The sequence below is a fragment of the Ctenocephalides felis genome, unplaced genomic scaffold, assembly GCF_003426905.1.
Source record: "Ctenocephalides felis isolate EL2017-DRISC unplaced genomic scaffold, ASM342690v1 CF-g0.4_SCAFFOLD_01107, whole genome shotgun sequence".
Lineage (NCBI taxonomy): Eukaryota > Metazoa > Arthropoda > Insecta > Siphonaptera > Pulicidae > Ctenocephalides > Ctenocephalides felis.
This window is the reverse complement of record NW_020537261.1, coordinates 35,538-50,355: the sequence shown is the minus strand read 5'-3', so window position 1 is coordinate 50,355 and position 14,818 is coordinate 35,538. Positions and strand designations below refer to the sequence as shown.

General features: G+C 27.5%; 5 protein-coding genes and 1 long non-coding RNA gene across 6 annotated transcripts; all 6 read right to left on the bottom strand.

Moving 5' to 3' along the window:
• Positions 1–2,401: 2,401 nt before the first annotated feature.
• On the bottom strand, positions 2,402–3,227 carry LOC113365556 (borealin-like). The gene is made up of 3 exons (XM_026607087.1): positions 3,116–3,227; positions 2,935–3,026; positions 2,402–2,636 (listed from the first exon to the last, which is right to left on the bottom strand). The coding sequence occupies exons 1-3, from the start codon at positions 3,209–3,211 to the stop codon at positions 2,453–2,455; spliced, it is 372 nt and encodes a 123-aa protein (XP_026462872.1). The 5' UTR covers positions 3,212–3,227; the 3' UTR covers positions 2,402–2,452.
• Positions 3,213–4,310, bottom strand: LOC113365554. The gene is made up of 4 exons (XM_026607085.1): positions 4,137–4,310; positions 3,647–3,759; positions 3,414–3,498; positions 3,213–3,301 (listed from the first exon to the last, which is right to left on the bottom strand). Exons 1-4 carry the CDS (start codon positions 4,171–4,173, stop codon positions 3,213–3,215), a joined length of 324 nt encoding a protein of 107 aa, XP_026462870.1. The 5' UTR covers positions 4,174–4,310.
• Positions 4,311–7,101: 2,791 nt separating this feature from the next.
• On the bottom strand, positions 7,102–8,108 carry LOC113365557 (borealin-like). The gene is made up of 3 exons (XM_026607089.1): positions 8,044–8,108; positions 7,873–7,964; positions 7,102–7,574 (listed from the first exon to the last, which is right to left on the bottom strand). Exons 1-3 carry the CDS (start codon positions 8,092–8,094, stop codon positions 7,391–7,393), a joined length of 327 nt encoding a protein of 108 aa, XP_026462874.1. The 5' UTR covers positions 8,095–8,108; the 3' UTR covers positions 7,102–7,390.
• Positions 8,109–9,960: 1,852 nt separating this feature from the next.
• LOC113365546 (methylosome subunit pICln-like) lies at positions 9,961–10,473 on the bottom strand. The gene is made up of 3 exons (XM_026607078.1): positions 10,342–10,473; positions 10,089–10,187; positions 9,961–10,000 (listed from the first exon to the last, which is right to left on the bottom strand). The coding sequence occupies exons 1-3, from the start codon at positions 10,442–10,444 to the stop codon at positions 9,975–9,977; spliced, it is 228 nt and encodes a 75-aa protein (XP_026462863.1). The 5' UTR covers positions 10,445–10,473; the 3' UTR covers positions 9,961–9,974.
• A 119-nt stretch (positions 10,474–10,592) lies between these two features.
• On the bottom strand, positions 10,593–11,089 carry LOC113365545. Its single transcript, XR_003366226.1, has 3 exons — positions 10,974–11,089; positions 10,792–10,911; positions 10,593–10,630 (listed from the first exon to the last, which is right to left on the bottom strand). It is a non-coding gene; the product is annotated as an uncharacterized LOC113365545 (long non-coding RNA).
• Positions 11,090–12,241: 1,152 nt separating this feature from the next.
• On the bottom strand, positions 12,242–12,830 carry LOC113365552 (glycine cleavage system H protein, mitochondrial-like; the record flags this gene model as incomplete). The annotated part of the gene is given in 4 exon segments (XM_026607084.1): positions 12,242–12,321; positions 12,454–12,621; positions 12,624–12,648; positions 12,747–12,830. Coding segments are annotated over 4 exon segments (357 nt in total), but the record flags the coding sequence as incomplete, so codon positions are not given.
• Between the last annotated feature and the right edge of the window lie 1,988 nt (positions 12,831–14,818).

Genomic DNA, 14,818 nt, shown 5'->3' with positions numbered 1-14,818 from the left:
GTTGAAGACAAAATGCAAAAAATCCAAAATGAAGCTTAAAATTAACAGGCAGAAGATTTAATATGTCGTCTTCAAAAGAAGTTGCTAAAGTTTTAGGAATATTTAATGGCAAAAAGTCAGCACTCTAACAAACAAGTACTTGAAACGCTCACACACTCAATTTCAATCAACTTGATCATGATTTGGGGAGGAAACTAGAAAATACTTTAACAAAAAAATTTACCCTTTACTGCGAAATATAACTTCAAATAATAGATTACACACGGACACTTTATCATGCAAACAGCACCGGGAGAGAATTGTTATGTCTGAGCCCAATATTCAAAATGTTCCAAAGGATTTGCTGTGGACGATGAATTAAAAAATTTAAGCTGCCGTTCAATATTTTCTTCTAAGGATGGTTACCGAATTGTATTGCAGACTATAGACACTTGAATTCAGAATTTTGACCCATTTATCAGAAGATCCGATTCTGTGTGATATATAAAATCGAACAAGGATGTATTCAAAATCGATTTCTCTGCTCAATGGAATAACGTTTCAGAAGATGAAGTGGATGATGTAATGAACAACACGACTAAACAACTAATTTATGGAATGATTTATGGCATGGGTACAAAAGCTTTGTCGCATACACTTAATGTCACTGAACTGGATGCATTAACATTTTTAGAATCATTCAACCCGAGCATACCCTGTATTACATAGGTAATAAAATTAACTAAAAATATTCATCATCTAGTAAATAATATATTTTTTATATAATAGGTACACAAAAAGCGTTATTCAAAAGTGCAGTGAAACTGGTTTTGTAGAAACTATTAAAGGAAGGCGACGTTATTTGCCCCAATATTAACCAAAGCAGCGGATCATTAAAAGGTAAACAGATACTGTAAATTTAATCTAATTAATATTAATTATTTTAATCCCTTGTCTATTTTTATCAGGTCAAGCAGAAAGGCAAGCTCTAAATACAACAATACAAGGTTCCGCAGCTGATATATCCAAAATTGCTATGGGTGAGAGTCGACACCTTTGTTAGCAAAAAAATAGAACAATGTTCTCAATTCAGTAACAGTGATCGAACTGCAAAATTGAGAATGACTCGATTTGTTTGATGCTGCATAATGCATGATGAATTAATATATGAAGTACAAGAAAATTGTGTTGAAGAATTTGTAAAAATTCTTAAGGATTCCATGGAAATGCGATTCGTTTGAATGTTCCCCTTCCTGTGAATATAAAAGTTGGCGATTCTTGGGGGCAGTATGAAAGATTATAATGTTTGAGATTTTAATCGATGTTATGTTTTAAAAACTTATTAATATTTAAAATTTTAATATTTTGCTGTTTTGAATTTATTTTTTAAATATAACATTTTATGAAAAAAATTGCTTAAAATAAATACATCATGATTAATGATTTAACTTTGTGTATGGGTTTGTAGACATTCTCTGAATTTTAATAATATTCAATGGATTTGATCAACAATACAGAATCTAGTACCTTGTTGCATTTTTTAAAAACACTTTGGTTTTAAAAATAATATATTTCAAAAATAATTTGCAGTTCATACAAACAGATTAAAAATTTCTTCAAAATCCTCCAAACGGCACTTAATTGAAATATGCAAAGATTTCATATAATCTACAAATATTTTTGAAGTAAAACTTCTTTAAACGCAATTAGGGTGTAAATCTGAGCAAAAACAACGAAAGTGCGCTACGGCAGAGTCGAGTGCCAATGATTCGTCATTCGTTCTCGGTGATATCATTTCTATACGGGTCGATTATGATTGGTCGTCGTGTCGAGTATGATTGCTTTGATTTTGTATTATTTGTATTATTCGTGGTTACTATATATTTTTAGAAATTATTTTTATAGGCGAGACACATACTACAGCTGCTCAAAAATGAGACAGTATCGTTAGCAAAATAGTGAAAAAAACAGTCAATAAATGTATATTAATTTACTGAAAGCTGAAACTATATACTTAAATGAAACTGCAGAAAATAACAACTAAGTTTAAAAATGTGTATTGTTACAATTTATCAAGTTGTTCACATACAACACATCTTTATGTGATCCAAATAATATATTATAAGTAAGATTTATCTGTAATCTTTATCAATTTTATCAAAATATGACATTCAAATTCAAATTTTTGTATATTTGTAACTTACTTTCATTAAAATTGACAAAGCGATCCATGTGCACAACAATCATAAAATTTTTTATAGGTTAATTATATAAATAAATTATTCACTAATTTAATGTACAATAATTCACAAAGCACTAAATTTTTCATACAGAATTATATATTTACACCGTTTTTGCAAAAATGTCAAAATATATGTCAAAGACGCCATGTTTGATCCAATGACAAAAACAAAAGGCGCGAATTTCAAATCTGAAGATTGATCGAGTATTTTCAAAGTATTTAATGTTAGATTTATTTACACATCTTGCAAATTTTACTTAAGTTTTCTGCTAGCATTTGTAATTGTTTTTTAGTATCAGCATCAAATTTCGGCAAATCTTCAGGATCAATTTTTCCTAACTGTGTGGGGAACAAGGCGAGATGTTTTCCATCGGGCATTGGTATATTAACATTGGCCAATTCTTCGCCAACAACACTAAAAACAGATATTGTTCTTAAAATAGTCGCCAAAATGTAAAATTAATGATACTACTGAATATTTAATCATAATAAAATTTGCTAAAAACCTCATACAATCATGTGAATACATTTTTGGTGTAATTAAAATTGAGATAGTAAATGAAACCCAGAATTATTCATGAAAGTATGGTTGAAAGTTGAAAGAAGAAATAAAAATAAAATTTGCATTATTGTTTTAATAATATTATGTCCAAATAACTGATAATTCCAATTTTACTATCAACACAAGCATATAAATAAAGTAATGCACATACCTGGACACCAGGAGTGGACTTCCCGCCAAGGACATAGCCATTTCTCCTTGTGCAGGCCTCCTCATAAGCATTAAATTTTGATTTTTAGTAACCTGAGAATGAAATAAGAAAAAATGTATACAAATAAAAGTTTATGATATACCATAATAAAACATGTTTTTTTTTATTATAGAAGCATTACCTTGGGCGTGATCATTCCATAAGTTGATTTATTTATAGTTTTGTTCCTCATTGGTGTTTTGAATCGACTTTTCGATAATATACTTTTTGGACCCATTCTACTTGGTGTGAGATGAGTTATTAACTTGTTTTTTAGTAGTACCAGCAATCTTGGCAATCTTTAGCCTTGATGCTTCTGTAAGATAGCCTTAAATAGCAGTTTATTAAAAGTAACCAAAGATATGATAAAGAACAAATGCTCAAATACACATACAAAGTGTTTGATAACATTTTGGAGTTGTAATATTTATTTAAGATACCTTCATCATCAGAGGACATTTTCCTCTTCTTATTGTTCTGTGACATATCAATCTTTGATTGTTCTGCGACCTCGGCTTCTTTTATCTAATAAAAAATATAACAATTTGTAAACATAACACATAACACATAAAACAAATTAGTGATTCCTTAAAAGAAATGTAATTGCAAAATGATAATAGGCCCAGAATAAAGATGCTAAATACAATTCTAAAATGAAAGTAAATATACTTACTAATTGTGTTAACGGTTTTGATGACGCCTGCGCCTGTTGCATTTTAAGCAAACTTAGAGCTTTAAACAGTAACTTATCAGCATTGCTATTCACTTCTTTCAATTTCATCACAACTGCAAGTTTTTTGAAACATGAAATCATAGAAACATGAAATCATGAAATCATAGAAAAAACATAAATAAAATAAACAATGATGGGATGAAGGAGCAAAAATAAAGAAATAAGCGAAGATATTATGTAAATTTATAAAAACTATGTGCAACAATATTTTGTATATATTTATACATCATTTATACATATTTACATTATATGTGTACTATACTTTGAAGTAGCATTAAATGATTCTTAGTGTTACAGAGAAATAATCACACTTATAATAAACTTCCAACCTAAGTAAAAAATAATTGCATTTTACTTAAGTTTATTTCATTTGATTGCTTATTTCACAATTCCTCCAATATAAAATAATAATAAAAAAATATATATATACCTTCTTGTTTGAACATTTCGTATTCTTTGACGACCATTTTTAACAAATAATATTAACACTTGGATATAACAAATAGTTTGGCTTTTAAAAACTTTTACACGAATATTAATAAAACAATTGATGACACAAATCTTGATTTAGTTATCCAACTATTAACGTTGACATTTATCAGTTAGGAATAAGATTTATAAACACGAATCAACCAACGAAACACCGGTAAAATAAAGCTCGTTAAAATCATAAAGTGACAGATGCAGCAAAGCGGCTTGCCTTAGATCGAAACAATTGCTAGTTCGCTCTTAACTCGACAGGGCGCTCGCGTTTCTTTTTAACGGTTATAAGTTTGAAATAACATTTTGAATTCATTAAAAAAAAAAACGAAATCAAATTAAAAGGTCTTTTATGAATATTATGTTATTTTGAAAGAAAAGAATACAACACCGAGAAGTAATAAATAAAAATGCCTTTGCTCCCCAATGTAGGCTTGTTTCAAATTGTTTCACTATTGCATTTAAGAGCAAGATAAGCCAATTTCCAAAATTTCAAGAAAATCGATTTATAGTGAAAAATGGAGATAATACCCTTTTTTTCAAACATTTGATAAAAAAGCGAAAATATTCTTAAACACTGGAGAAATTTTTACCAAAGTCTCATTAGTTGAAATAATATTCCAGCAGAGATAAATAAGACAGAAAATCATAAGAATTAATAAGTTCGGTCGAATCTATATAAGTGCGTTGGTCAATTATAAAAAAAAAAACAATTTTTTTAGAATAAATAGCAGAAAGTTGTTTGCGGTCCATTGAGCACAGACCTTTCTTTTATTAACTCTCATTGTCCCTAAATAGAAGAAAGTACATATCAATTTACAAGAATAAAAGACTACTTTTTAGACTGGGTGTTATATCTTATAAAACCGCATTTTTTAAAAAAAATATTTGGATACCGTAAATTTGCCTTAAGGCATATTGCTGGAACATTAGTTAATCTTTTAAACTTCAAAAATTTCAAAATTCAAGTTAAAGCCGGAAGTTTCAGCAATTTGCCTTAAGGCACAATTCCATACACAAGTTTTCACAATCGTTATTTTAAGACTCAAATATTGATAATTTATAAATGAAAATTACAACCAATAACAGAGAGACAAACCGCAATCTGTTGTTTTTCAAGAATTCATTTTTATGAATAGATATTTAAATTTATCACGTTTAAGCATTTTCGATCTCCACTCATCCGTTAAAAACTATGAAACCGAAATAAGTAGAAGTGGAATAGTTTCTCCATATATATAAAACAACATTTCTTATTATATCGGAAGATATTTCTACAAATACGTTTAGACTAGTTCGAAATCGTGAACTCCAATAATATATAAAAATAAATTTCGGTCATTATGAATTTAAGAAACTTGGTAAGCATAACTGTTATCTATTCAATATAGAAAATAATTCGGATTTTAATTTTAATTCTAGCCAAAGTTCTACAGTTAGTTCACTTATATGCTTGAAATAAATAATTTTAACTTTGCAGTTTATATAGTTCTTATATAAATATTAGACAATGTCCTTCATTTTAAATCCGATTGATTAAGTTTTTATTTATTTACTTTTTATGTAAACATATATAAACGTAGTCGTCCAATTCATAAGCTCTTAGAATTTGTTTATAAAATACGAATAGTAAAAGTTACAGTATTTATAATAATCTATTTAAAAACATTTCATATTCCTCAAATATTTCATAACGGTACGGGAAGTTCCAGCAATTTGCCTTAAGACACGATGCCACACACCACTAGTTTTTCGTTTTATTTAAATAAAACATTAAGTTTGTTTATGTAATATAATTATCATTATCACCGAATTTAGCATTTATAAGACTCGATTTACCTCAAAAACCAATTATTACTAAAATTCGCGACTTTTTCTTTGAGACATTTCTAACATCGATATTAAATCACATTATCCAATTGTGTATAATAATTTGCGGTAATTGTTTTTTTATTTTCATTCAATGGGATATACAACGTATAAAATATAATATTTTTTGTTACCACGACTAAACTTCAAAAATTATTTACCGTTTTTCCAACTTACTAAGAAATGTTTAATTATATTCGTTAATATAAATGTATTATTTTTTAAAAACAAATTAATAGGCAGGTTTATTATTACAGTTAAATCTTTCGCTATTTTTTACTGATGTTCTTTTTGAACTGTGGTGTAATGGCAAGAACGCTTAATTTCCACCCAGGTGAGAATTTTTTTCATAAATAGAATATAAAATAATATATATATATATATATCTATATATATATATATATATATATATATAAGCTTTAGATTTTTTGTTCAACATTGAGATATATTCTCGAATGTTGATTTGAAGGCAATTGTCGAAGTGAAAGAACAATAAATAATGATCTATTTATTTAGAACGTTTCGACACGGTATTTTTTTTTTAAACTGTAATATAAATTTCTTAAAAAAATTTTTATAAACATTATCTAAAAGAGTTTGTTATAAAGTTTTAAGATTAAATTTATTATAAATAGATCATTATTTATTGTTCTTTCACTTTAATGATAGACTGCAAATTAACATTTCAAGAATATATATATATATATATATATATATATATATATATATATATAATAATCAAGTTTTGTTAAATAAAATTTATAAATAATATATCAATGATTTATTTAATAACGAAATTAACTAAATTGATATAAATACATTATTTAATACTATACAATTAAAATGATTTATTTACAAAACTAATGCAACTACTTAAAATTGATTAAAAATATAGAACAGAAATATTAATGTACTATTTTTTATGAATTATACCTTTTAGATTTACAGTGAAAGTTTGTATGTTTTTAAGAACAATTTTTTTTTATAACTAGATTAGATTTTTGTTTAACTTATTATTAAATTTAGAAAATTAAATATATTGCCAGTTTATTCTATAAAACTTTTATCATTATCAGAATTATCTCGGAATGCAGTAAAGAGACATGATATTCCTCATCACCACGTTGTGGGGCCCGTCAGGACTTATATCAAAACAAATCAAAATGCCAATTTCATGTGGGGAGTTCGTCATCGTATCAACAGTTAACAAATATAGACAATAAGTACAACATATATCGTAAAATGTAATTATAAAATGCTAAGTCTAATTAAATAATTGAACATTATCAGTGGTTTAACTATTACTCTACTACAATTCACTAAAAAAATTTAGATTTATTTACACATCTTGCAAATTTTAGTTAAGTTTTCCGCAAGCATTTGTAATTGTTTTTTAGTATCAGCATCAAATTTCGGCAAATCTTCAGGATCAATTTTTCCTAACTGTGTGGGGAACAAGGCGAGATGTGTTCCATCGGGCATTGGTATATTAACATTGGCCAATTCTTCGCCAACAACACTATAAACAGATATTGTTTTTATAATACTCGCCAAAATGTGAAATAATTATTACTAACTTTAGTTCAATTCAGGGATAGATATTTAATAAAAGTAGTGTTCGACGTGTAATTAAATTCTGCTTTGTGAATATATTTTTGGTGTAAAATTGAGATTTGATAGCATAAAAAACAATCAGCCTCATTATTACTAATTGAAGCCCGGAGTTATTCATGAAAAAAATGCATATGAAAAAGTTATTGTTTTAACCCCCTAGATTCTACTATCAATATAAAACATATATAAAGTAATGCACATACTTGGACACCAGGAGTGGACTTCCGGCCAAGGACATAGCCATTTCCCCTTGGACAGGCCTTCTCATAAGCATTAAAGTTTGATTTTTAGCAACCTGAGAATAAAATAAGAAAAATATATCTACAAATAAAAAGAAATTTCATAACAAATTTTATTTATTATAGAATCATTACCTTGGGGGTGATCATTCCATAATTTGATTTATTTATAGTTTTGTTCCTCATGGGTGTTTTGAATCGACTTTTGATAATATCTTTTTGGACCCATTCTGCTTGGTGTGAGAACAGTTATATTAACTTGTTTTTTAGTAATACCACCGATCTTGGCAATCTTATGTCTCGATGCTTCTGTAAGATAACCTTAAATAGCAATTTATAAGTAAGTGATCAAGATATGATAAAAAACAAATGCTCAGATACACATAAGTGTTTGATAACATTTTGGAATAGCAATATCTGTTGAACATACCTTCATCTTCGGAAGACATTTTCCTTTTCTTATCGTTCTGTGACATATCAATCTTTGATTGTTCTGCAACCTCGGCTTCCTTTATCTAATAAAAAATATAACAATTTGTAAATAAACATGAAACAAATTAGTGATTCCATAGAAGAAATGTAATTGTAAAATGTTAATAGGCCCAGAATAAAGATGTTAAACACAATTTTAAAATGAAAGTAAATATACTTACTAATTGTGTTAACGGTTTTGATGAAGCCTGCGCCAGTTGCATATTAAGCAGGCTTATGGCTTTAAACAGTAGCTTATCAGCATTGCTATTTACTTCTTTCAATTTCATCGCAACTGCAATTTTTTTGAAACAAAAATCATAGAAAATATATAAATAAAATAATCAATATTGCACAGTGGAGCAAAAAACCGTAATTGTACAATAACTTAAGGACTATGTGTAACTACATTTTGTGAATATTATATGTCTATTATACTTTGAAGTAACATTAAATGTTTCAGAGTGTTACAGAGAAATAATCACAGTTTATAATAAACTTCCAACATAAGTGAAAAATAATTACATTTTACTTAAGTTTAATTCATTTGATTGCACAATTCGCAATTCTTTTAATCTAAAATAATTCAAATTGCTTAAAAATAAATATATACCTTCCTGTTTGAACATTTCGTATTCTTTGACGACCATTTTTAACAAATAATATTAACACTTGGATAAAACAAATAGTTTGGCTTTTAAAAACTTTTACACGAAGATTAATAAAACAAGTGATAACGCAAATCTCAATTTGGGTATCAAACTATTAAAGTGATTTTTATCTGTTAGGAATAAGATTTAATAATAAAACGAATCACACCGGTAAAATGAAAGCTCGTTAAAATCATAAAAGTGACAGAAGCAAAGCAGCTGCCATTAGATCGAAACAATTGATAGTTCGCTCTTAACTCGACAGTGGCGCTCGCGTTGTTTTTTTAACGGTTATAAGTTTGAAATAAAATTTTAAATTCATTAAAAAATAAAACGAAATCAAATCAAAGAATTTACTTATTTTTAACAATAATATGCGATAAACATAAGTACAAAATAGATTCAAATTATATTATAAATCAAATCTCTAAAAATATTGCAAATATCTAAAAAATGTCACAATTACCTATCCTCATTATGTAAAAAGTTCTTATAAATTTGTGGAACTAATAAGGACCGAAACATTACGGACGATCATATTTTTCAAGAAAATGGGAATTATCTTTAAGATAATATTTATTTAAAAAACTTAGACAATAATCTGCATAATGTAATCACTTAACTATTTAAGTTAAATTTATGAATACTACTACAACCATGTAATAAAAATTTCCTAAAATATTTAAAAGAAAATCTCGAAAATGAATATGTGAGCTAAATATAAGTGATACAATAGTTCTTATTTAAATTGCCACTCACAATTAGAAACTTTATTTCATAGCATATATAAACAATATTATAAAAAATATAATTTATTTCACAGAAATTAATTATTGTTCAACAATCTAAATAATGAGAACATACATAAAATTCATACTGAAACAAACAACATATCAATTAGAAAGTATCTTAAAATAAAATGCAAAATGCAATAGTTATTCTAAATTATTCAGCATCTTCAAATTGTCCATCTGTTGAAAGAAAAACAAGATTTGATAATATATTAAAAATAATTATTTGAGAAATTGAAAAAATGTGATTGTAAAAAATGTTTAATACCATCATCAAGATCATCTGGATCATTTATGGACAATCGTTCTATATCACCTCCTCCGTTCTCATGCCATTCCTCAAAATCACTATCTCCACCACTGTCATCTGTAAAAATATAACGAAATATGCCAGATTTGTTATTGAATGCTTAAGCAATAAATATTGCTATTAAACTATGAGCTCCTTAAAAACAATATTGATTTTATTAGTAATATAAATAGTGATTTTAATAGTAATAGATAGTGATTTATTTACCCACCTTTGTTCTCTTCATCAGGATTCATAATTTGACATTCATTCATAATCTGATATATTTGATTCAGATTATCTTTATTTTCAGGCAACAGCCACATCTCAGTCATGATAGGCTCGTCGTCTTCTGATTCACCATTTTCATTTATTTTCGTTTGTCGCATTTTCCCAAGAAATTTAAAATCGACTTGCATATATATTGCTGCATCAGGTGTAGATGTTATTGCGTGCATGATAACATTTTTCCATGGAATAGAGAACCTCGATTCTGAGTTGTATTGAACCAGCATAATGTTCTAAAGGAAACAAATGCTTAGTAAACTTATGTGTTTGTAGAAATTGTATTAATTGGAATGGAATTAAGCAAAACATGTGTCCTCTACACAAGAGTTAGGGATTCAAATTAGCCTTAAAGGTTTTGGTTTTGATATTTCATGCTAATTAATATTTCACTTACGTTTCTGTTAGATAGACAGTCCCACATCCAACAGGGGCATGGTTCACCCTTAACGTCGTGTTCTCTTCATTGTACATAATTCCGCTCGTAGGGGGGCTGTCAGAGAAATAAACGACCATTCTAAAAGCAAAACAATGAGCAATGAAACGACATGAAAAACTGTTGTGAATAATATATCTTACTTTTTCTGCTGACGTAAAAAATCAATTAATCGATATAATTAATAAAATATTTGCTATGCAAAATACTGTCAATCCCGGCTTAACCTAAAATGCAAAACGTAGATTTTTATTTAAGCGGCGTTTAGTATTGCCATATCGGTTGAAAATTATCTTTTAAGTTGTCAAAAAACCGTTAAATTTAAAAATGAATTTTGAAAGCAATATTGGATTTTGTTTTAAGAATATTTCAATAATTAATATATATATACGGGAGTAAAAAACTAAAATTTATAGGATAATAATCAATAGATTTAAATTTTTACCTGTACGTTTTGTATATAGATAAGCAGATTTTTTTTTAAATCATTCAAATCGGATGCTTAGTTCCCTCAAAAACTGCCATTGCATATTTAGCTGTGTATCTCCCGAAATGGCTGGACCCGTCTTTGCCAAATTGTAATAACCACTTATCCCCATCATTACAAATCGAATGTTTTTTGGATCATTCAAATCGGTTGATCCGTTTTCTTGAAAACTGTCATTTTTAGCACTTTTTGCTCCATATCGCTGGACCTGCCTTTGCCAAAACTACACCAATCTCCCTGTCAACAGAAATCGATTGCTTTTTAAATTTTTCAAATCGGCTCATCCATACGCCCGAAATCGTCGACGGAAAATTGTCCCATACATACACACACACACATCCGTTTTATATGAAGTATGCCAAAATGTTCAGAAACCTCTGAAACGTGAAGACATGCAAAAAAAAATTTGATTTTTGGCCCATTGCTATAACTTACCCTATGGGAAGTTAATAATAATGATAAATTTAGCAAATACTATAAAACATGAAAAAATATTTTAAGCCAATATACTAAAAACACAAATGAAATTGTAGTAGTAACGTAGTAAGATGAGCTAAAGATGATATATAACTATGCATCACTAACAATATTATAAAAAAGCACCACAATATTTTTAGTAATTTTAAATTTCAAAGTATGCTTTGGCCAAAAACCCAAAACCAGAATTCTCCTCATTAACCTCACATATATTATATTTAATTCACTATTACACAACTCACTACTAATATAAACTCAGTCAACTTACTAAGTCATTTAAAATCATATTATTTTTATTTCTTATATAATGACAAAATATACAGTTCAGGTACGTGAACTAAAAAACATATTCAAGGAACATTTTATTAATGACTATATGATAACCAAATCATTGGTAATCACAGATGAAACTAGCTTAAATGCACCAAATTTAATGGTGATCGCTCTTCAAAACTCTTCATACTCTTTCTCACTCATCAATTTATTCACCTCTTCAGGCTTCGTCAGATTTACTTTGAATAACCAACCTGTAACAAAAACAGTACATTAATTATTACAAATATTTATATATATATATATATATATATATATATATATATATATAAACTAAATTCAAAAAATTTATTAGTTACAATTCATTTACTAGTTATTCTATTTACCCTGATCATAGCATGATGTGTTAATCAAAGCTGGTGAATTTTCTACAGCTGAGTTTTTTTCAGTAACTTTGCCCGAAACAGGAGAATATAATTCTGATGCTGCCTTTACACTTTCTAATGCTCCGCATTCATCCTTTTGAGAAAGATCTGTACCTGCATCAGGGAGCTGGCATAAACAACATCTCCGAGGGCTTCCTGAAATAAAAATAGTACCATCTCATATGATAGCAAAACAGTTCTACTTCAATCCTGTGTGAACCTTACGCGCACTCTTTTTTATTTATTAAACTGACCTGAGCATATTTTGAGATTCCTACAGTCCCTACATTGCCTTCGACAACAACCCATTCATGTTTATCTGTGTACTTACGTTCTGAAAAGAAAAGGAAAAATTAGATTACATATGGTGATATATATATATATATATATATATATATATATATATGTATATATATATATATATATATATATATTTGTACATTATATATGATCTATAAATTGCAGGATTCAAAGTATTATTTCAAAGATCAATAAAACTGAAGCTGTGACATTACTTTTATAATGCAGAAGGCACAACTTCTTTGCACGCTGTCAACATACAAATTACTTGATTTTATAAAAATCAACTTACTTATTAATTCAAAATACTGTTCGTTTTAATCAGTCAATGCAATTATTAGAAAATTATTATTAGACAAAAATAGTAATTTGTTTAGTTTTGCACAACTTTCATATTTTATAATATTACATTGACAAATGCAGCTCTCGAAATGAAAACTATATAATTTTTAGAATGCTACTTCAACCCTGGTTATATTTAAAATATTTTAAAAACTTTGTGATATTGTATTTCATTGTATCAAAAATTTGTTTTAAATTGGTATGAAATTATGAATTTCATTTAGAACAGTTGAAAAGAATATTAAGGATTTCACATAAAACAGTTGATAACAATCTGTAAAATGTAAAAGATGAATGCATTATTAACAGAAACATGTTTTTCATTTATTTTTCATTTGTATAAATATAACTCTTATTGAAAAAATTATTATATTGTAATTTATATTGTAAAATTTAATAATTCACTGTGAGTTTCATTAATGTATTTGGACAAAATCAATTAATTCTATGTCATCTACGTCATCTATGTAAACAAATACGTATAATTTACCTGCAAAGTTATCTGTGATGTAGAAATATATTTAATACTCGTCCTTGCCAATTGATTTTGTGAATTCAAAAGTGGGTTCAAAAATTTGGCAGGTGCATGTAAACGGCGACAAGATAATGATATAACTCTACAAACGACCATTTTCTCTTATTTTTTATACTTTTCACACTAAAATGGCACGGCACTCACACTGCAAATTCCGTACAGTAATATTATTAAAATATTTCCATATTCACTCTAACCTAATGTCACAAAAGTCAAAAATAAAATCGGAACGAATCGGCACGTGCAATGTTGCCAGATGTCAATTTGAAACAAATGTGTAAACTGTAAAATGGTTTCAAAATTGTGAAAAAACTTAACTGGTGGTGTATGGCATCGTGTCTTAAGGCAATTGCTGAAAATTTCCCGTTTTTTAAATTAGATTTTTTGGATAATTCAAAAAAAAATCAAAATGTTGACAATTTTTTAAAAGTTCGAAAATTTTTAGATTTTTTTGGAAAAAATCGATTGTTTTAAAATGTTTGATATTTGGCTCTTTTGCCCCGTATCTTCGAAACGGCTAGTCCTGCATTTGAATTTGAAATCGAATGTTTTTTAAATTGTTCAAATCGGTTGATCCGTGTTCCTGAAATCGTCGACGAAATTTGTATCCATACACAAACACAAACGCACACACATTCACACACAAATCCATTTTTTTAAGGTATGCCAAAATGTCCAGAAACCTCTGAAACGTGAAGATATATAAAAAAATTATTTTCGATTTTTTTGCGATTATTTAACTTGCCCTATGCGAAGTTAATAATACTTATAAATTTGAAATTAAATTTTCAAAATACATTCGTCGTTCATATATTTGGCAACATCTAATAATTTTTTTCCTTATCATATCGGATGTCAAAAGTCATTTAAGAAATAAATATCGCATCGAAATCGTTACTCAAATAACACATGTTTGAGTTATAGTAATCTGATTGTTAAGAATATGTTCAAATATACAGGATCTGAAGAAAGTTTTATCTAAGTAAACGTCACTGGTCTTTTGATTCATTTGATAGTTGGTTTCGCAATTATTTTTGTATTTCCCGTAATGCATTTAATATTTTAAAACTTTTATATAATATTTAAATTTTAGTAGGTATTTATGTAATAAATTATTAATAACAGATAAATTAATATCAACAATAAATT